We start from the raw sequence: 22,075 nt of genomic DNA, 5'->3' as shown, positions 1-22,075 counted from the left end.
TTGGGGTTTTGTTAGGGACGGGGGGGGGTTTGGGGGTTGATGTAAGGCGAGGCGCGTGAAGCGAGGTTCTGAAGCGGTTTTGTTTTTTTTTTAATCGGAGATAAAGAGTAAACAATGGTATAAAACGGTAACAACTCAAGGAGTTTCCCCCAATCCTGCTCCTGCTCAGCGCGCAGGGCTGCCCGTTGCCCCCAAGTACCATCAAGTAAAAAATAAGAAGCGAAGCCCGCGGCACGGCCGCCTTGCCGGCCCAGTGATCTCCTCCACAGAATTGCAAAAATCAGAGCAGCAACATTCACTTCTGGCTAGAAGTACAGACGAGCAGGACTGAAACATTTTGGGGAAAACTACAAGCAGCCCCCCAGCCCTGGTCCACCCTCAGGTCCTAGCTTAGCCAACTCGAGCCTGTACATCTAGAAAAGTCTTCAGAACCATGACTTGCAACAGGAAAAAAAAATAAAAAAATTAAGGCATGTATTGTGAGAGTTGACTCAGGGGCAATAAGCAAACCCCCTCCCCCTTTTTGGAAGGCTGTAGGTAAGACTTCAGAGGGGCTTGCAGCACCAAAAGAGGCAGCAAACGCTGGCCTGGTCCCTCGTGACAGCAGAGATAACAAGCGAGAACCTCCTCCTCAGCCTACAGCACCCCACCGCCGAGTCAGAACAGCGGTTTTGTTGTAGCACAATCCACTTCAAAGCCTGGCTGTGGTCCAGAGCGCTCGCAGTAGGGCTGAGGAAAGTCTCTGCTACAGCCCGGATAGCTTGGAGGTGGACCAGAAACCCACCCCTCTCTCCGTGCTCTGAGCAGCTTCTGGAGTGCATCGAGGAGCCGCGCAGAACCTGCGCTGGAACAGTCACCGAGATGGCACCCGGACCCTCCTGCGGGCGGCAGCCAGCCTCATCCAAACTCGTTTCCACCTTGAGTTGATCCTAGTAAAAACCAGTTTGTCACATACAAACACACCTCTGCAAATATCAATGGGGCTAAGATTGGGTACAACATGGCTTAAAACGAAATCTGTGGCTTTGGTTTTGCCCTAGTAATCGGCTTTCTCCCTTCTGTCGTGCAAAGCCTTTGACTGGTCTGGATTGTGCCCGTTTCAGATTTGCTGGAGGTTTTCTGGGGAAGGGGTATCTTGATTAAAGATCACATGGGAATGTGGAGCTCAACACATCTAGATATTTAAAGACAAGTTCGTGTTTGCTCAAGGCTGACCCACAGCCTTACTCCTCTTCTGTCCACTGGCCACTAGCCACATGGCCGTTAACGCGGTTGGAGCCATTGCTCGAAGTGCTGAAAACTCCTTTTGTGCTGTTGGAAGTCACATCCTCCTCTTCAGAGCTGCTCTCGACATCGCTGCGGTCATCTTTTGATACCTAAACAATTCAAAAGAGATTGGGTAGTGGGAAGGGGAGGAGGGAAGTTGATAAATTAACAGGAAACAGCAGTAAAAAAGGTTGCGTCCACGTGATTAACCAGCCTCAGTCACTTACAATTACCTTCTATATTCCATCTGTAGTAACTTCAAAATTACTAGGAAGAGCCTGTCATCATGTACAGAAAGCAAGAAAGATGTTGAAAAAGGCAGTTGGGAGCTACGAGTTCCATTTTTCAAATGCCCTGTCCATCTGTGGAAGCACTGCACATTTTCGCTCTCACCAGATCAGAGGATGCTGTAGATCTTTGCCTGCTTTTGTCCTCGGAGAGCCTTATTCTAGATTGGTTAAAGGCTGCTTTTCCAAACAACAAATGGGTTTTAAATTGAAAAAATAAATCTTCTCACACCTTTATAATCAGCAAGTATGATGACAAAATGTATGTATATCACCTCTAGAGAACACACTCCAGGGAGTGCCTTTGATATTTTAAAAATTAACCAGCTATATTTATCACATTACTGTTTGCACAAAGCGCCTCCCATTTTCACAGCTTGTGATTCATACACGAGATCCCATTTACGAGCAAAAGTGTGTTTGGACAGCAAGCTGTAGAAAAGAGACAACTATCTAATCCAGCAAAAACCAGTTCAGGTACAGCAGGAGCATCTCAGCCACAGGAATCTAGATCTGCTCTACAGCGTTATGGTTTTAGTTAAAAGATGGGCTCCAAACCCAGCTGAATTCGGTTTGTACGTGGGATTTTGGACCTTTGGAAACCCCTCCAGGCATGGTTCTGGCCAGGAGTCGGCACATGTCGCTGTTAGCTGCTCTCAGAGTGCCACAGGAGGGCAGTGTACCGACACCGCACAGCCAAGCACACCAGAAGGTGAAGGGAAGGGATCACAAGCCCGGCCCTAACTGCAAATAAGCACCTTGGTCGCTGGCTGGGCGCCAGAGCCATAAACGCACCGGTGCCGAGCTGTGGCTGCGTGAATGGCACATGCTTTACATACCCCAAGGCAGGCTCTCCACACTTCTGGCTGCAACTAATAGCCCTCATTTACTTCACATGCAAGCACTTTGTGGCTAGCATGTTTCCAGGCACTTCGGGACTCGATCCTACTCTGCTTGCTCTGAGTCAGGCTTATGGCTTTCAAACAGTACCAGCCAGGAAGTTTTTCAGCTCCAAGGAAGACGTGGCGGAAAGCCAGGTCAAGTTAATGATCTCCAGGATTGGTTCTGACAGGCCTGTCGGACGTACTGGCTTCTGTGTGTTGCCAAAACTTCTGGTATCTTTCCCCACTCTCCTATATTGGAAGTTCAAAGGGTCACAGGAAGGAAGCAGAAATCCCTCTGTTTCTCCCCATTATCTGGGGGGCTAGTGACTGCTGTAATCCTTTTCACAAAAAAAGGACTGCCTCTCTGCTGCCCTCTTTCACCCAGCAGATTGTTAACGAGCACTGAAGAGAGACATCGGAGTCTCTGTGGGCCTACGAAAGCAGAAAGGTCAAGGTCATGCAGCCATCTGACAGCAGAAGAACAAACCACCACAGGACACTACTTAGACCTCAGAGACCTTTGGAAAAATCTGCATTTTGGCGTACCGTCAAAGCCAGCACTGCACAAAACAGGGAGTCAAACATTTTAGGAGAAGGCACTACCCATCCGAAACCCCAAGACCATAGCTTTGCGTTCGTCTCAGCCTAGAAACAGACACAGATGTGTTTCAGTGTAGAAACGGAAGTACAGATCACACTTACATGCAAAGGATGAAACTGTCCAGCTCCAGTCTGGCACAGAGGAAAAGGAGTGAGAAAAGAATGAAGAAGACAAAGCTTAGAGTCCTTTCTCTGGCTGGGTCACCTGGACAGGAGAGAAGCAAGGAAAGGAAAAAAGGTGTAGACCTCAGCTGTAGGAACAGCTGCACAGACAGAAAACAAGCCTCGCAGTAGCAGCTGTGGTGAACAGATGAAAAAAATCATGTGCATGCTCTAAACCATGTCTTCCTCTGATGACGAGCACCACAAACAGCTACGATATATTCTTCAAGGTTATGTTCCATGTGTAAGGGCAACTAAGAAATCACACAAAATAAAGCAGAGCTATGAAAGAAACTCAGATACATGATAAAAAAGGCATTTTGTGCTAGTAAATCAGTTGTTGCACTCTGGTAGATGGAAGGAAGCGGCTTCTCCTGATGGGTTGGCCAAGTGTCAAATTAGTTCCCAGACTGGCTTTCCCTGTCTCATGCCCCTTCACTTGAAGTGCACCTTTTGAGCTTGGCAACTTAGGTTGCAGCCAAAAATCAGCATTGTTTGCTCTTAGGGTACCATCTGCTGCTAACGAGTTGCTGTAGTTTCACCCTCATTCTCCCTAAGACCCCAACACAATTAAAATTCGAATACTTACGACTGAAGCTAGACTGGACCCCGGTAACAGCCAGCACACTCCCCAGAATTTCTGATAACCCTTTCTCCTCTGCATGCTGCAGCTCAATGCCTGGCCGTGCACTGGCAGCCAGAAGCCTTTGTCACTGCTAACAAGCGGAAGATGCACAGTCCTCATCGCAACCCAAGAACCAGCAGATGCTGGAAAGCTAGCAGCTAAAAACCAGCCCGTTCAAATTGTTCGAAAAAGAGCTTTCCAATGCTTTAAACTCCAAAAAAGGACTTAAGAGATCTGTCATCACCATCACTATTACAACATCTCAGTGTACTGGGTAATGGCATTATTTCCCTGTATGACCAGAGCAGAGAGGAAAGCATCCTCGCCTTTGTATATACCTGGCCTCTCAAGTCTGCAGAGCAACCAGGGTGAAAAAACAAACCAACCTGCTCTCCTACAAAACATTTCTGATGCAATTACACTGAGAACTAACACCAGCCCTCACCGAAGGGCTCAGTTCCTCAGGATTCTTTCACAGAGCTTATAGAAAGAGGGCCCAAAACAGTCACCAACAATCTTACCTTTCCCCGCATGAGGGCCTTGTAGGCGATGCGAATGATGAGATAGGACCAGATGATATGCAAGATCTGCAAGATTACCAAAAGGCCATTGAAGAGCCACCATGAAGGATAGGGACCAATCAACTCCCAGCTTTCAAAGAGGGTTGTGTTCAAAATCCTAAAAAGAGATCCAGAAACACATTACAGACCAGTTGTGCTGGTAACATGGCTTCCAGCTCTAAATTAAGATGACTGGCCAGCTGCACACCAGTCTGTACCATTTAAGCATCTGTTGCTTTGCTCCTGTCAGAGCAGCGATGCTTCTAGTCTCTTGCCAGAGTTAAGAGACAGACTAAAGCTAATTAGAAACATTTGAATGGAGCAACAAACAGGAGAAGATGCGAACGTTCCGCAGTTTGGTTACACACACAGATCTGCTGCCAATTTCCTTCTCAACAGCATGAACGTTTGTAATAACTTTACAGGAAGTGATGTCAAGCTGCTCCAGTCATCAAAACAACTGTTAACACATTCCTACTCAGGCCGTCTTCGCCCATATTTAAAGATCACAGAAGAATTTTGGTCCCAGTAGGTCTGCCTCCCTGCGTGCTATTCCCTTCTCTCTTATTTTTACAGGTTCCTCCTGCCAAGCTGGAGGACTAGAAACTAGTTCACGGACAAAGCATTGTGCTTTCTTTCATTGCTGCTTTGCTGTTCTCATCGCTGGGAGTTACTGCCAGTACTTAAGTAATTTAATAAACATTTTTGACTTTATGAAGTAGAGATGTGTGGAGAGACCTTTAAAGATGCCACTAATTTCACAGAGCTTTGAACGCTTCGCAGGAAAATAAAAACAAGCCTTTCAAAGAAGAACCCAGGCCCCCCCAAAATACAGTTACAGAAACATCTACCTCCTAGCTGGCTTATCGATGACTTACATGGAACTCCTGAGGTCTGTTGATGTTTTACACTACTAATTAGGGAAGGGAATAGACATGAAGTGAAACAGCCTAAGGTTTGCAATGCCACTGCAAGCTTGCCAGATTTCTGCACAAAGCTGTGGAATTACGTTACAGCCAGTGGAAAATGTATTAAAGATTTACAGGACTGCTGAGCAATAGCATGATGCAAGAGCATCACCTTATGACAGACAACGGCAAGAAAAACAACAACAACTACCTCATCTGTCACTGGAAGGAGACAATGGAAACAAAGGGATTAAAGGCCCTTCCTTATCCAGATTTCTTTGATGCGTTTTCCGGGAAACAAGCAGGAGCTTTAATTGCAACCCTGATACTAAAACATAAATGAAGGGCTGTTTCTGTCTGCCACTAACGCACGCCAGAAGAATAGCCATGCAGGCTGTCCATTGCTCAGGAAAGAAACATATGCAGTAAAATCAAAATAAATTGAGTGATAATCAGCTATAACCAAATTTTCAGTACACTCTTTCAACAGAAACAAGTGGCTAACACCAGAACCACCTCACCAAGCCTACTGGGGTAAAGGGAATCTCATTATACAACGATTAGCTATAAGCCATTTAGCCAGGGTTTTACCTCTCCAGAAACCTCAGACTTATTTTAGGCTCTACATAGTCACGACTCAAGGGTAGGACAAAAGTGCCATAAGAAATCAAAAGCGGCAATGATGACTAAGCCAGATACTCAGAAATTAATTTTACTTCAAGAGACCATGCCTCAGCTGTAACTATTTCCAAAACTTCTCAAGTCAAGAGAAGCAAACAACCCTTTGAGTCGTTCAGATACCAGCTGACTCTGCTCCAGCTAATGAGCATTGTCATCACTTTGCAGTAAGAGGAGAGGGGCCAGCTGTGCGTTAAGATTCTAGTCGCTTTTCACACTCTCTCAACTGACTGTTGAGAGGTTTCTTCGTAGTTTTGATTGAAAGTACTGCTCCAAATGCTACTTGGGGTGTCTGCAACTTCAGGCTGCCTTGAGGGGACAGGCTGTACTGCTTGCAAGAAGTCTAGGTACAAAGGCTTTGCTTAAGGGCTTGGAAGAACAAGCAAGACCTTATACCTCAAGGTGCTTACCAAAAAGGATAAATGCCCAACCGTGTAACAATGAATACGACACCAAAGAGCATGAAGAAGGCATCACACAGACGCTGGTACTTGGCATAATTGGCTAGCTTTGCAGCCTAAAAAAGGAAAGAAATATGAGAGTGTTATTCCCTTCATGCAATCATGTAATTACCAGGCTGTAGAGCTCCAAAACCCTCAAGCCATCACATTTGTAAGGACTTAGGAACATTTAGGGATTATTCTCAGCAGTTATGAGGAAAAGCTGACAAGGCAGGATCAGCAACACAGGTTTTACGGCATATTTAATGCTGTTTTAGCAAGAACAGGAAAGTCAGCTTGCTCCCCTGAGACCACACTAGCGTTAGGTAAAGATCTGAAAGGAAACTCACCTCTAAGAGGAAATCGGATGCATCATGGAGACACAGCACCAGCGTTCCAACCCGCACCATATTATTCATGTAAGAGAACGTAATGAGTCCAATTGTAGCCAAGTGATGGACGAACATGATCAGGAAGTCCTGGAAACAGAAAAAAGAATTCAGACCCTTTGGCTGTCAAACAGATACAGATGTTTAGAGCAGAGCCACCAAACTGACTAACTGGGGTCAGAGGATTACTTCAGTTCAGTTCAGACTCGACTCCACTTTGTATGAAGCACAGCTCATCGCACAACATCTGTCACGATCGCTAGAGGTTCCAGAAAGGTCTCTCCCAGCACCTGTGCTTCTGTAAGGCTGTAATTCTGCGTACAGAAGTACGGCACTCTTTGGCACATACTCGCAAGATCAAGATAAGTATGGCTGCAGAATCCTCTCAAAAGATTGATAGGACAACATATGGTCCTTGTTTTTGGCTCCTTTTGGTTTTGCAGTCATGTTGCTAGTCCTTTCAGCTCTTGGCACAAACCGTAAGCACGCTGTTGTTACTGTTGTCAGCATGTAAAAACCTGCCAGAGCATAGCAGGCATAGAACACAAGATAATCCAACAGCAAGAGCTAGGCCACTCCAGTTAAAAAGTTTTCACAATGCACGTACATTCAAGGCTCTGTTCCAGTTCAGTCCCCTGGGTACAACACTTACACTCCACCTCGGTGTACCTTATCATGAGGGATGTAATACACAGAGCACAAAACTAAATATTATGAACAGATTATATCAGAGATGCTGTTAATCACACTCTTTCTGCATCTACTCTGTATTTTGGAGCTGATATTCCAGTACAGGGAAAAAAAAATAATTCTCTTTTTGAACAGTTAATGCAAGAATTGGGATAATTTGTTACTTTGCAGTTTGTATAACAGACGCAATAAACCATGATTTATTTTGAACTGTTTTCCAACAGCAACAATAAGCCAAATCCTAGAACGCAACAGAATTAGATTCCAGCAATCATGACCAGTCATCATTCTGCTACATACACAGATGAAAAATTACTTTCAAAAAAAGAATGCATTATCGCTTTAGTGTTTGCCATTTTCTCATCCTGCTCAGCAAGGTAATGCTTAGAGCATTTTATTTTCCTTTCTTGCAAGCCTTCTAATTAAATCTTTCTTTTTTATCTCTCAATGATTTGCTGACTGCTTATTAGGAGGTATTGACTGATTCTGTTCTTTTCCCTGGAAGGTGAAAGGGACTCTCGAGGCTATACCAGGTTGCATAGCAGGCTTGCTCCTCCCTTTCCCCCAGGACTGTGTAGTGATTACAGAAGGAGGTAGGCTACACAGAGATGTGAATGAGGAAGAAAATTCAGTTATTACTATGCTTCAGCTCTACTGGCCAAGCACACTCACACTTTCTGTTAGTCTTGTCTATTTAGCAAAGTGGTTAGTGCAATTCTGGTTAATCTCACCTTCCGTTTAATGTCTGTAAACTGAGAAAACATGAGAGACCAATAGAAGGCCAGCTCCAAGATATAGTAATAATAAAGCCTGGATGTTAGAGGCTGGAAAACAAACAAACATAGCACAGTTAGAGGACAAAATACTTCAAAATTTACATTAAAATCCACTTCTTCCTTCCTTCCCATCCCACTCTGTTCCTTCAGAATGCTGAGGCATAAGTTAAAAGATCCAGCATTAAGGTTTAGTAAAAACAAGCTTAAGCAACAGCCATCTTACTATAGGCTTATTCACACAAGCAAACATTTGTGTTTGACAGCAGAATCTTACTCTTTTTGAATAAAGTTCAATGTTTACAATCATACTGCAGCCTCTTGGATTAGGAAAACCTGGCACTGAACCAAACTGGTTGGCCTCTATACAATCATACTTGCTGCATAATTAAAATAACACTGTAAATAAGTTACTTTTAATAACCTCAGCAGCAAGTAAACACAAAATGAATATGAACTGAGTCTCTTCCATCTGAGGAAACACTGCTGTTAACAAACCTAACCAGGATCTGAAGACACGAAGGGCAAATGCCATCTTTGTACCTACAGAAATGGATGGCCATTCACTAAGGAGAAAGCTTAACAGGTTGCAGCCTGTGCAGCATGCACAGAATGAGAAGCAGACGCATCTAATGAGTTTCAATTTGCTGTCATCAACAAAAATAAGAAATGAAATTGCAAAGATTTGGACCCAGTAAGTGTTTACATCTTACCTGAAAAGGATAGTTGTACCAGCACTGTCGTGTGTCCCAAAACCAGGGTGCCTTAAAGGAAAAAGACAAGTTGTTATTCTGCATTGTTTTGTTGTTGTTATTGTTTTTTAATTCGCTACCATCTAAGGCAATTGACCACTACAATTCTGTTTCACATAAATTGTATCTCCATCCTACCATCCAAGCTAAGTTTATTGTAAGACGTCATAACGATTTAAAATATTCTTTGGGCACCCAAAGGCACACTATAATGCAATGGAAATACAAAGAATAAGCATACAGCGCTAATAATAATGACCCAAAGAGATGAATCTGTATCCCTGCAGGAAGGAAAGAGATTAGCAAGAAAATAAGCAGCTCTGCACACCAAGAAAGCAGGGCTGTGCTGTTCTGGTGTAACACAACAAATAGGTTTCTAATATTTCCATAATGACAGATTTGTTTAGAACCAGGATGTCAAATAAGGGAACACAAAGATGACTATCACCACTAAACTCCCCTTGTTTTAAGCTAGGCGCAAGCACAGAAGGCACGCTGCTAATCAAACCCCTTAAATTTCAGCAGGACAGACAAAATCCACTAGCACATCACACAGAAGAGTAAGGCGGGAGGGGTGTGAAAGATCTACTCACCGTCCAGAGAAACCTGATTCCATAAAAAAAAATACTTAAATAAAATGTAAATCTCCACCTGGAAAAGGAAGCAGAAAATGAAATGTATGAAATAGAAATAGCTTCTGGTTAACATTTGTAACAAAAATCGGAACAAACTGTGAAAAAAACAATTCTGACACCTAAAAAGCATTCACCCACCAATCGGTAATCCTCCACTTGTAAATATTTTGTGCAAGGATAAACCTATTTAAGAGTTTTCAAACCAGACTAGTTTGCATCAACAGCCAAGTCCAGAGTGAACATGCATCTTTCATATCAAATCAAGATAACAACAAGAAAAGTCATTGTTATCCAGAAGGTATCCTAATAAATGTATTTGTCCCTCTTACCTTGTGGCTTTAAGTAGACAAAACCATACTGGGGGGAAGAATTAATATGAAGAAAGTTACTGGAAAGGAAAGAAACCAGCACAGGAGAAATAAGTCAGGAAAAAACATTCAGCTGCTACTACACTAACAGGGGTAACTATAAGCATTCAGAAGGAAACAAAGAACAAAAGAATGAATTGAAATGAAAAGAACAGGAATCCAAGAAGTGTCTATAACATAGTACACACACACCATTGTGCAAGCCATAAGGTCACTCTATTTGGGAAAAATGCTGGTCTACAACGTAAGTGTGCAGACAGCAGACTTGTCTTTGGTATAATTACTGGAGTTGTGCACATGCATATATGCACACACCCCCCCGAAGTGTTACTATCTGCATTATGGACCTGGTGGGCTATGAAAAGCTGCTTATCACAGGCAGGAATGACTCCTGTACAGGTGGCCTGGGCTGTGGTGCACATATACAAAGTATTTGAGAATAACCAATCCTAAAAAGCCCTCCTATTCTCTTCCAATTGCCTATGCGAGTATCTATCTTCCACCAGCCAACCCCAAGACACTAGTTTAAGTTAGCAGCTGACAATTTCAGTTAGAAAAGAGAACATACAGCTGGAGCTTTAAGATGAAGGCACATCTTGGCCTCTGCACAAACATACATGCTCTCACAAAATTTAGTGAGGGTGGTGGGTTTGTCCTGGTTCCTCCGATGACGAAACCAGCGCTGGATCTTTCGAACATCCCAGTCTAGCTGCTTTGACAAGCCTTCTAACCTTTTTCCATCTGGAGACTGAAGGAAAATGAAACAAGTGTCATTTCTCCTACTTCTCAATCTGCGTGCAGTCTGAAAACCCTTCTGTACTATGACAGAAACGATGCACAGACAAAAAAAAACACACTACGAAGGCACTACATACAGACTATTACGGTTTAGAAGCAAGAACCTGTTGCCACAAATTTTCATTCAAGTTTAACCATCAAAAGCCACTAATGACTTAGTTATTCAGAACACTTCTGGTTTAGCATTTCCTCATCTATTTCGTCACTTGACAGCACGTTACTACACAGAATGCAATTGTTCTGTTTCTTAATTTGGGAGGAGGAGCAACTTTTAAAATGTCCTGCCCTACCTGTTAAAACTTGCACATCAACTCGACCTGTCCAGAATTCAGATAGATCAAAGCTAAACACATTTAAGGGTTGTTACTCACTGTGGAGTTTAGGGAAACTTTAAAGTAAGAATTTGGGTTTAACACATCAGATACTAATATATTCCAAAAGGGCATGATGGAGATGGCGTTATTTCCATTATCACTTTTAAATTTATGAATAAAATTACACTTGACAACTGAAATAACTGCACAATGAAGAATGCATCACTCTTCTCCGACTGGAAACTCTACCGGCAGTTTGTTTGTTTGAATAATGACATAAATGGATTTATAAGAGCAAAGTGAACAAAACCTGATAACTACCTCTAAAATGGCCCAGTGGTGAGATAAGCCACGTTAGTTTCAGACCAGTGTCCTTTTAACAAGCTCTGCCAGGGAGCTCTTACAACTGAAAGATGATAAACACATTTTACCACCCGAGTTACATACAAAACCCAAAAGCTATGCAGAATGCTCATTTAATAAAGAGTCACCAGACTGTTGAACTGAAAAGCAGAATAATGTCATCTGATGTTCAGTACTGAAACCACAACTTTCTTGTAATTCCATCGCTGCCAGACCTCTTGCCTCTGTACTAGGCTCAGGTTCGGGCTGCCTGACACTTGTGCACTGGAAGCGAACCTGCCTCAAAGGAGAACGGACAGAGCTCCCGTTTCAGAACAGCAATGACATCTTCCCCCTGCATCAGTGCCACCCTACATTCCGATCCTCCAGATCTTAACAGCACACAAGCGTACTGGTACAGTTAAATGCAGCTCTGTTTTCATAAGCTAGATAAATTTTGCACAGCATGCATCCCCATGGGTTTCCTGAACATTAATTTCAAGGACATCCCCTACATAAAAGTCCTCCCCACAAATGGCATCAAATTATAGGGGCCTTTCAGTTCACATGTCATTCCAAATACTTCAGAACTTTAATGTTCCCACGAGGCAAGTTTTGCTAAGGTTTTTATAGAATTTCCCTTCCATGCACTGAGTGCTTTATCTGCTGCACTCGAAATGAAGTTCAGCATCACCAAATGAGAACATAAAACCTTCCATTTTACTATCTTTAATGAAAATCTATCACACCATCTGGGTTGATTTAACTGTCAATATTCAATAGAGTACAGACAGCGCGCAATTCCGTCGTTCCAAAGTGAAAGAGCACTGTCAGCTCAAGTGAGAGAAAAGACATGAAGCTGATAACAACAGGAATACCTACTGTCAACATTCAACAGCCTGCCATTTGTCAGGGCATGCTTCCATTGACCGAATGGCTTTACTTGTGGAAGCGACTTCCACTGTGACAGCTGTTGAGCAATCGCACAGAGGAGGCAAAAGGAAGATGAAGGCATTCACACGGCTGGCCACCAGACCTCAAGGGAGCAGTGCTTTTCCAATGGAAAGTGAACGATGCTAGGAAATTGCTTGTTCAACCAACGGTTGCCACCCATTCCCTTCGTTACAATTTGGACAAAGGGAACTAAAGGAAGAAACCTCTTATCTTTTTAAAAGGCAACAACTTTGATTCAAAAAAGATTCCCCTATGTGCAAAAGCTCAGGTCAGCCATAAAGAGAATTTACATTCCTACGAGAAGATCTCAGAGGCAAAATAAAATAAGGAAGAGCACACTCGTGCATGCACAGTGTGAAATGCACTCTTCACGCTAGAGAAGTGGAAGACAAAAAATACCAACATTCATTCCTACAGGCCTCCGTTTCTAGCAGAATTTGCAGTGTGACTCACCTTAGTGATGGATGTAAACACTTTCTCTAAAATTGCATTAGGCTGGGCTCTGTGAGGTCCACTGTCTTGAATGCCAAGGTTTATGGCACAGGGCTTGGCAATAAATCTGAAAGAGTTGCGAACAAAGAGCCACATTAAAACAAGGCATTAGTTTCCCTCCTCTGCCCAAATCACAACAACCCCAACTCATCACAAATTGCAAAACCTATTCAAAAACCTTTTGAAGATCTTCACTCATGTTGCTCAAAGAAACTTCACAGGTAAAGAAACGTTTTTTATTAGTCCAACTGGTAATTGTAGACAGCGCATACAGTAAGCACATCTAAAATGAAAAGTTAAACCTTAATGCCCTTGGCTTGCAGGATCAGGATATGTTAGCTCAGAAATAAATAATAGACACTGATGGGAGATCTCTGCAAACAACTGCTAGAGCCCCCGAAGCACCACGAACAAAACGCCTTATTTCCAGACTGCTTCTTGGTGTTGCATGGCTCAGAAAAAAAAGGGAAGTTCAAGTGACACGGTTCCTAAAAGACACAGACGCAGTTCTATTTTTCCCCAAGAGGATAAAAAAAAAAAAAGTGTCTTATTTCCTTAGGAAGAATAGGGAAGATGTATGAAGTTTCTCAGTCCGAGAGCCGAGATCTCAACATCTCAGTCCTGCACGCACCATGTTTTCCCAAAGTTGATCAAGCACTTTGTGAATTTTATAGCACAGACACTCCAAAAACTAAAATGAATATATATGTCTTCAAAACTAAGTAGGTTTTGCTGTACCTTTGTGTCAAGTTGGCCAAGGGATACTATGGAAAATGCATGTGTTACCTGAAAATGTGAATTGTATTCCCTCCTGTCAGTGGGGCAAGAGCTTTCAAGGTACAGCAAATTCAAGAAAAACATCAATTAATTTGAGAGCACGTAAAAAAACTGTTTCTCAAAAACAATTTTGAAAAGGACCCAACATTTGCATCATTAAATCTACTTTGCCTCAAAACAGAGATTGATTCAGAGACAACTTTATTACACATATGTATTCCATTTAGAAGACTTGGAGTGCCATTAAGCAGAAAACGCTGCTTTTTCCAACCATTAAATCTGTTGCCATTTCTCCTTGTGCTTAAAAGAAGAGATTAAAACTCAGCAGGATCATTACCCTAAGTGTTCCAACCGCAACCTTCCTTGGGAGTACACTGTTAATATTCCAGTAACAAATAGCTACGACTGGATCTAAGAACAGACGCAGGTTCTAGGGCTTTCCCCTTGAGAAATTGTGGATCAGCTCATGAGTAATCCTAAAGGAACTCCTCTGCTTTCAGAAAACTCTAAACAAGTACCAGGCACTGTAGCACCAGGTTTCACTGTCCTGCCCTGTTTCTTCACATGTCCTGTTCGTTTCAACAGTCGCAGCTAAAGAAAAAAAAAAAAAACACACACACAAAAAAAAGGAAAGGGTGATTTCCTTTCAGCTTGGCTCTTCCCTGCTCTAAAGGCTCACTGCTTCCTCTACAATCTAGACCACCAGCCAGCAATCATCTTAGGATGTTATAAAACACTTGGCTGGACCTTCATAAAAGCGCACATCTCCATACTTTGCTTTCCTGCAGGATACACCATGACAACAGCGAAGGAGCACACGTGTGCAGTCGCAGTATGCCAGATCGATACCTTTATTCCATTTGCTGGAACACAGTGTTTGCAGCTCCATAAAGAAAAAAAAAAATCCCAAGCTGGTCTGAAGATACTCGGGCTGGGAAAAGTTTCCTCGTATGTCAGAGAAAACCTGGAAATCTGCAAATCTGCACATTCAATACATTTATTATTCAGGAGACTCTACTTAAGAGCCAAGAGGAGAATGAATGGTTAAGAAAGCTCACATGATGCACAGAATGTGGCTTTATCTTAGAATTCAAATCCTGAAGCATCAAAGAAAGAAGAAAGAACATCTCCTTAGATAAAGGTACAGAAATGAGTGGAAATAATTCACTTTAGAACCTAACACTTACCAAAAAAAAAAACAACAACCAACCAACCAACCAAAAACTCTGCAGAAAAGTATTCCCGCGTTGTAAGCTTCCTTCACTAGAAGGCCTTGGGAAAAAATACAGATGTTTCCAGAAATCAGGAAAAAAAAAATCATCAAAAGTAGGCTACAGACACTGCACAGGACTCAAGGCACTCAGTCACGCATGCAGGTGAGCACAGAGCAGAACAAAACCCCCACCAGCATTTCTAGGTGCCCGGAAGCAAGCAGACATCAATGCAAGCGCACAGGACATGCCACACTAAGGGAGGGCGTCCCAGCCCCAGAAACAGGAAGGAAAAACGATGGCAGCAAGGGATTTCGTTACTTTTAGGGAAGTCTAGCCCAACGCTGTAACGTTGCTTCTCTAACTCTGCAAGTAATGGCTCCGTGCAGTGGAATTGCAAATCCCACTGTACGTCTGTCCGTCTGCAGGGCTTCCTGAGCAGCCACGCGAGGTGTTTTTACCTGGCCGCGACGCGTCTGGCTCACGCTCGGGAGTCCATGCCACTGCCCAGCTGCCTCGGCCAGTTACCACCTTGCAGGTGGAATACGAAGCGAACAATCCACCCTGCTGCCAGTCAGAAATACAACCAGGTGATGTGCCTTTAGGGCTGAGCTAAGGCGACTGTGGTGTTTTACAGTGTTGGCCCCAAAACAGATTTTCAGATGTGCAATTTTTGCAGCGTATCTCATAGGAAAAAAAAAAACAAACAACAACTGCACAGCAATAGCAGTTAAGCACCAAAAAACACTGCCCAAAACGTAGAATTCCCATTCTTTCCGGAATTCCCATTCTTTCCAGAATTCCCATTCTTGGGGATATTTGAAACTGAACAGCACCACGAGCAACCTGACCTGACTAGAACATTGGTCGTGCTTTGAGGAAAGGACTGAAAAGGTGACCAAGAGGTCCCTTCCAATCTAAATTACTTTATGATACCATAGAAATACTCACTGCAGCAACTATTCCCAAGGTCAAGATCCTGCCACACCCTCGCTGCAAGGAGTTATCATCATTTCACTACTTTTATTAGGGTTTTCTGAACATGTACCTGCACACTGATGTAAGCCATGCCTACCAACCTATCTGTTTCACCCTGGTTATTAAGACAAACTGGTTTTGACACCAACACCAGTTTTCTAGCACGCAGACTCACGTATAACAAGCACTTCTCGCGCATGTCGTACTTGACAAATCCAGCCTCAGAATCCTCCTTTACGGAACAGTTTGGTTTGTCTGGTAAATCCCTACTACAGTTCTGAAAAGGAAGAACAATCCCCTAAATAATAAGATTTATGAAGTAGGCACATCCTGCAGCTAATGCACTCAAGAGTTCATCTCTTTATAGTCTCTCAGTTTCACTGTGTTAAGATTAAACCTCACTTAAACTGTACCAAATTTTCCAGACAGCACTGACAAAGCAACATCTAAAACCAGTTTATTTTTTCCCCTACCAGAACGAGCACAAGCAGCATATCCTTCCTCAGATGCAGAGAGTAACAAGAATACCTGTAAGTGAAAAGGAATTCTGGTGTAAACATAAACACCTTGTACGATCATCAGGCTTTGTGTTTTCCCAGATACCTGGGAACTATTTTACGCCTGCAGTGGGACAAGATGCATAGGAAGAAACCACAGCAAACATAACAGAGAAAAAAAGAAAAAAAACAAGCCACACAAATCTGTAAGCAGAAGTACTTCTTTATCTTGCCTGACCAAAAATCCACCTTCAGCCAAGTCAGGACCTTACCTCACCCTGCAAGTCTTGGCTCATCCCTACAGTCAGGTTTTTAGCACACACTATTCCCAAGTCGAGCCAGCCCAATGAGCATTTTGCCATCATCGTGATGCAAAGGCTAATTTACAGGAGCATTTGCCAACAGAGAAACTGTGCCAGTGTAACAAGTGTCAGTGTAGCAAAAGCATTTCCTCACACTGACGATCTACAGCAAACAGACAAAGAGAAATGAAGAGAGGAGCTAAAACAAAAGAGATACAGACATTTATAATTCAAGTTCTGAGCCATCAAGTCCGACTGCCAATTGTGTGTCAAGGAAACCATTTGACTTAATCATCCCCAAGGCCAGAATTGGGGTATCTGCACAAGGCGATTTTATTAGACAAAACTGAAGTTTCAACACCTTCAAGGTGGCAGGAGAAAGAAGAAAGCATTTCTTGAAAAATGTGGCCTTTGTAAATAAACATGCTAGAAACAACCTTGCATTTTGCTTCACAATCTACTTTCACTGGGATACCACCACGGAGACACACTGCAGCGTTGACACTGTTAAAGGAAAGAACAAACCCTCTCAGGAAGCAGCCTGTGGTCTCTAGGTTCTATTGTGCAGGAGGAGCACTTAATTGTTCATTTGAGTCCTCCCTAAACCAACACCGCAAACGGAATTTCACGTACCGGGGCACAGTGCAGACATTATCAGGATAAAATAATTGTTACCAGGAGGACTGTGTTATTAGGTACAGTGGGATGCACTGTAGCTCTCTGTATGTCTCTTAATCCAGAAAAAAGAAACTTTTGCACTTCTTCCCCAGGCTAAGACATCTGGACTGAGCTAGGGAAGCGAGGAGACCTCCCTACAATACTCCTTCCAGGGGTAGCATCCTGCCTCCCAACTTCTTGCCTTGTCTGCTGGCAACTGCATACATCTGGCCAAGAGGAGCAGCAAGGTGCAAAGCTAAGATGAGGTTTTGGCACTGCCACGTATCTGGGTGTTCCTGGGTCCTCTGCACTGGTTTGAGTTGAGCATAGCTTTCTGAAGTACTTTGAAAGATAAGATGGGAAGGGAAGGAAAAATGCTCAAAAGAATGCGCAAAAAGGATGCTCAAACTTCTCTCCTACTCTGCTTACCTGCTTCACATTTTTCTCTACAGTTCTCCTGTCTTTTTACTTAGTCCCAGTTCCCTCCTGTTGTTTAATTTCTGAAAGCTCAAAAAAAAGGTACACTTTTTACAGAAAACTTGAAAAAAAACACCAACTCAATCCCTGATTGCTTTAATCCTACAGGCCTTTCCACACTCAGAAATACTTCCGCTCTTTTCTTGCAGAAATTTAAGACGAAATCAACCTTTAAAGAACTATCTGAACAGGTACCCAAGGTGTTTTAGTTGGCTTCACCTAACGGTTCTCTTAAGCAAGCTGCTTTCCTAATTAGTGTCTGTCACCCACAGAGCCTGCCCTGCGTACGGCTATAGGAGATATCCATCATGCAAAGGATAAACTCCTGCCTCAGGGGAGAGTTAATACACGCTTATGGATATTCAAACAAATGGGAAACGCTGCGTTACACCTGCTTATGGGCAGATATGCTGATCCGCACGCGCTTCCGTCACGCGGGGGGATCCACAGCTTGTTTAATGATACACCAGGCCATGTGAACGAGCCCTATTTCCTCATCCAGGAACTGGGACGGAAAGTACACCGCGGGCAGAGCCCAGCAACGCCAGCAAGCCAAGCTGGACACGAGCATTAAGAAATAAAACCACCTCCTGGGGCTCTCCTCCTCGCCTTACCTCAGCGTCCAGCACCTGAGGAGCCTCTCGGGGCCCAAAGCCACGGGAGAGGGGAGCCTTGGGGGGGGGTCCTGCGCACCCTGACAGCCCCAGGGACGGATTTTACCGTTCCCTTTCCACTCAAGGAGATAAAAAAGAAAGCAGGGGGGAGGCTGGAGGCCTCGGAGCTGCCTGAGGGGCGAGGGGGGGCCCCGAGCCCGGCTGTCCCGGGGCCCTGATCCCGGCTGCCCCCGGGGCCCGTTGCTAAAGGACCCCAGCGGCCTCGCCCCGAGGCAGGAGCTGAAGTCCTGAGGGGAGGACCGGGGGTGGGGGGGGGGACCGGGGCTCACCTCTCGAAGAGCAACCGCACGGCGAAGATACCGAGCGCCAACGGGAAGGCGGACAGGACGTGGCCGGCCCGCGGGTACTGCAGCCCGCTGCCCGGAGGGCCCGCTTCCCCGGCCAGGTCCGCCCACGTCACGTTGTGGGGCAGCCAGAACCGCTCGTTCCAGAACCAGGCCCGCAGCGCCGCCGCCGCGGCCGCCGCCATTTTCCGCCGCCGCCTCCCTCCCTCCCGTCACCTCCCCCCGCCCCCCGCCGCTGCCGCCGCCGCCGCCACAGCCGCCACGGCCAGGGGGCGGGGCCTCTCCCCAAGCCCCGCCCCCCTCAAACATGGCGCGTGCGCGGGCCCGGGGCCGCCCCGCCCCGCCCCCGCCGCGGACCGTTAGGCGCCCGCCGCGGCTCGCTGAGGAGAATGGGCGGGAACGGCCCTGCGCCCCGAGGTGGCGCTGGGAGAAAAGCCCTCGGGAGAAGCCCTGAAGCACGGGCTCCTCTCAGAGGGGCTCGGTCTCTGCCTCGGGAAGGTGTTGGGTGAGGCAGGACCCGAGGCAGCCTCTGTGGGATCAAATGGCGGTGGATAACCCACCCCCCGATAACCCAGCCTTCCATAAAACCCACTCCATCAACCCCCTCCCGCCGATAAATCCCCCTTCCATGAATCCCCACTCGACAAAAGCCCCCTTCGATAAAGCCCCCCTAGATAACCCCCCTCGATAAGACCCCCAGCTAACCCCACACACACCTCAATAAACCCCTTGGGCAGCATTCCTCACACAGGCTTACAGCCCGCTTTACTCACCTCAAAATCGGGCTCCAAGGCAGGACGGTGCAATTTCTCACATGAAGAGTTTATGGTAAGGTACCACGGATTAGTTTTACTAATAACACCCATGCGTTTAAACATTTAAGGACAAAACGCAGAGAGGTATGCTTGTTACCAAAGTTTAAGACAGTCGTAATAGTTTTCAAAACATTCAGAAAATTTCTCATGTTTTCAGCTTGACAGCCTTGGGGCGAGGGTTACCAAGTAATGCAACCTAGCCTTTAGGTCAGCTTTTTAATTAGGTTCTCAAATTCTCCACGAAGGCGGACAGCATCAGCTTCCTTCCCCATCGCAGCAAATGATCCATCTTTCATATAATAGCCTTTTTGGCATCCGTCCAGTCGAGAGCAAATTAAATGGCCCATTAAGCACTCAAATGCTATGATAATTAATAGATTCAAGGACAGGCTAGTTCATAATATGTTCACTTTTTTCCAATGGAACAACTTTATTTAAACGTACCAGTAGCACTAATTTCTCCATGAACATGTTTAGCCTGGCTGAGCGAGCAGTAAGCATCCTTATATCTCAAGGACTCACAGATGCCTCAGATTTAACTAGAATTAGCGATGTACAACAGTAAAGTCTCTGGGAACTGCAGCCAGTGTACCTTTAGTATCACGTAACTGGGGATGCATTGTAAAATTCAATTGTGTCTCCTAAGAAACAAATAATGGGCATATCCAATAAATCTGAGCCCACGACAAATAGCTTCCAGCCAGAAAGATCTCCAATTGCTTAGTAATTTGAGGAGGCAATCTGATACCAAGTGGATTTCGTTAGAAAAAGATAAGGACTTAGAGGTTAAAGAAAGCCATATGTACTTTTACAGCCGCTTTCCTAGTTTTGCAATACCCCTCTATCTGTTCAAATCAAGGCTCAGCTTTCCCTTAAGAAGTGCCAGCAAGCAGGCTGTACACCTCAGGATGTGTAGCTACTAACACCTAGCTAGATAGTAGTTTTTTCCCCTCTCTCCCCCTCATTCCCCATGCCATAAACCACCACACACTGTCTTATGCTACTGCAGGTCACTTACTGCATTTTTTCTAGATCTTAACCCCATCTATCCCAACCACAACCACCCCAGGCTTGAGATAAGACAACTGCAATACAAATAAGCTTCTAGGAAAGGAAAAAACAAAAACAATTCCCAATTATCTTCAGCTACCATGCCTGAGAAACAGATGAAACCAGAAATGGAAATGTAAAATACCTGCACGTCCTTATTTCTTTTGCCCATCGCGTTCTAATCTCTCTTCCAGCCTTGCATCTGAGAGAGCAGTCTGCCCGTCTGACATTCCACAAAAAAGTGGACCCACAGTGTCACCTAGTGGCACCAGAAAAATCACCGTCTGGTCTCCAGCTTCAAGTAAGAACACCAGTACTTGACCTATCATTCCCGCAGGTCCTTTTAAAATACTGCTTCTTTGCAAAATGAGCATGAATCCAGTCTTCAGACCTAATTTTTTATGTAAATGACCAAACTTTATTGAAGTTAGCAGGACTGTTAAGAAAGCAGGATATTTTACACCTCAAATATAGTTAGAGCTAATTCTCATGAGTACAGTACAAATAAAAGCGAATATAAAAGAACATCCTCCTTCCACCAGATTCCATTATTTGTAAAATAAATGCAGTCAAGTTTAAAAACATACTAAGCTTCAATGCTAGCAATCAGAAATTTTCACTGTTCATATGGTTTTATTCCAAAGATTTCATAATGCAGCAGAATTTCACAGCCACAATGAAAAGATTTATGGCAGTTTGATACAAGTAAATTTTCAGAATTGTCGAAAGGCCTTAAAAATGTTATCTGCAGTTTTAAATGAATTATGATGAACTCTAAGAAAAAAATGTCAAAAAACACACTTCAGATGCATATGAAATGCAAAAATAATGCCCTGCAGGCTCCTGCAAAAATGTTGACTTGCCCTCAAAGAGTCAGTCAGCGCAGCTTCTGGATCAGCACTAAAATACATTTGTTCCAGCAGTGGGCACACCATTCCAGTTGCACAGAGAAAAATGGAGTAGTAGGTCTTGATCATTGGCAGTTTTGAGAAAGAAAGTCACGTTGCACTCAGTTCAAAATGCTTTAGTTGATGGATTCCGAGCAAAACCAAATGCTTTTGTTATCATAAAAAAACAGCTGTGCCCTTTACATGTATTAAAGTGCATTTAGTTACCAGTTTTAAAGCAGGTCAGAAAGTCCCTTTGAAATTGGTCCCTAAGCACTGCAGTTGCATTTGTAGTGGTAAAAGTAGTGTATTACAAAAAGCCTGCTCCACACCACCACTGAGAGCGCAGGGGCAGTCTGTAAGTCGTTAGCGAAACAGGTACCAGAGCTCAAAAAGGATAAGACAATAGGAGTACAGAAGAGCTCTGTTCCCATCCTGTGGACAGCCACTACCTGTTGATGCCATCCCACAGCCACAGATTCTCATTTCCATGCCCCTAAGTATCCTCTTTGCAGGCTCCCACAGTACTTTTCTGCTTGAGATAATTTG

General features: G+C 44.2%; 1 protein-coding gene across 4 annotated transcripts; it reads right to left on the bottom strand.

Moving 5' to 3' along the window:
• Nucleotides 1-66: 66 nt before the first annotated feature.
• On the bottom strand, nucleotides 67-19,033 carry CERS5 (ceramide synthase 5). 4 transcript variants are annotated; one of them, XR_010827071.1, is made up of 11 exons: nucleotides 18,760-19,033; nucleotides 12,879-12,984; nucleotides 10,635-10,765; nucleotides 9,608-9,665; nucleotides 8,976-9,026; nucleotides 8,221-8,313; nucleotides 6,761-6,889; nucleotides 6,381-6,487; nucleotides 4,346-4,502; nucleotides 3,140-3,242; nucleotides 67-1,376 (listed from the first exon to the last, which is right to left on the bottom strand). XR_010827071.1 is itself a non-coding variant. In XM_066985808.1 (11 exons), the coding sequence occupies exons 1-11, from the start codon at nucleotides 18,957-18,959 to the stop codon at nucleotides 1,224-1,226; spliced, it is 1,215 nt and encodes a 404-aa protein (XP_066841909.1). In that variant the 5' UTR covers nucleotides 18,960-19,033; the 3' UTR covers nucleotides 67-1,223. The 4 variants fall into 4 exon arrangements, 3 of the variants coding, with proteins under 3 accessions (XP_066841909.1, XP_066841907.1, XP_066841908.1); XM_066985808.1 differs by having other exon boundaries at nucleotides 3,140-3,169; XM_066985806.1 differs by lacking the exon at nucleotides 3,140-3,242 and having other exon boundaries at nucleotides 18,760-19,026.
• Between the last annotated feature and the right edge of the window lie 3,042 nt (nucleotides 19,034-22,075).

The sequence above is a fragment of the Anser cygnoides genome, chromosome 32 (assembly GCF_040182565.1).
Source record: "Anser cygnoides isolate HZ-2024a breed goose chromosome 32, Taihu_goose_T2T_genome, whole genome shotgun sequence".
NCBI lineage: Eukaryota > Metazoa > Chordata > Aves > Anseriformes > Anatidae > Anser > Anser cygnoides.
The sequence above is the reverse complement of the archived record's forward strand: the minus strand, read 5'-3'. Positions and strand labels throughout refer to the sequence as shown.

What these genes read in the sequence shown, in the direction of transcription:
- CERS5 (XM_066985808.1), bottom strand. Translation starts at nt 18,959, where the DNA reads ATGGCGGCGGCCGCGGCGGCGGCGCTGCGGGCCTGGTTCTGGAACGAG. An exon ending in ACTAAATTTTGTGAGAGCAT is followed by an intron (nt 9,666 to 10,634) that starts GTATGTTTGTGC and finishes TTCCTTTTCCAG; the next exon opens with GTGGAGATTTACATTTTATT. An exon ending in AGGCCCTCATGCGGGGAAAG is followed by an intron (nt 3,170 to 4,345) that starts GTAAGATTGTTG and finishes CCTCTGTGCCAG; the next exon opens with ACTGGAGCTGGACAGTTTCA.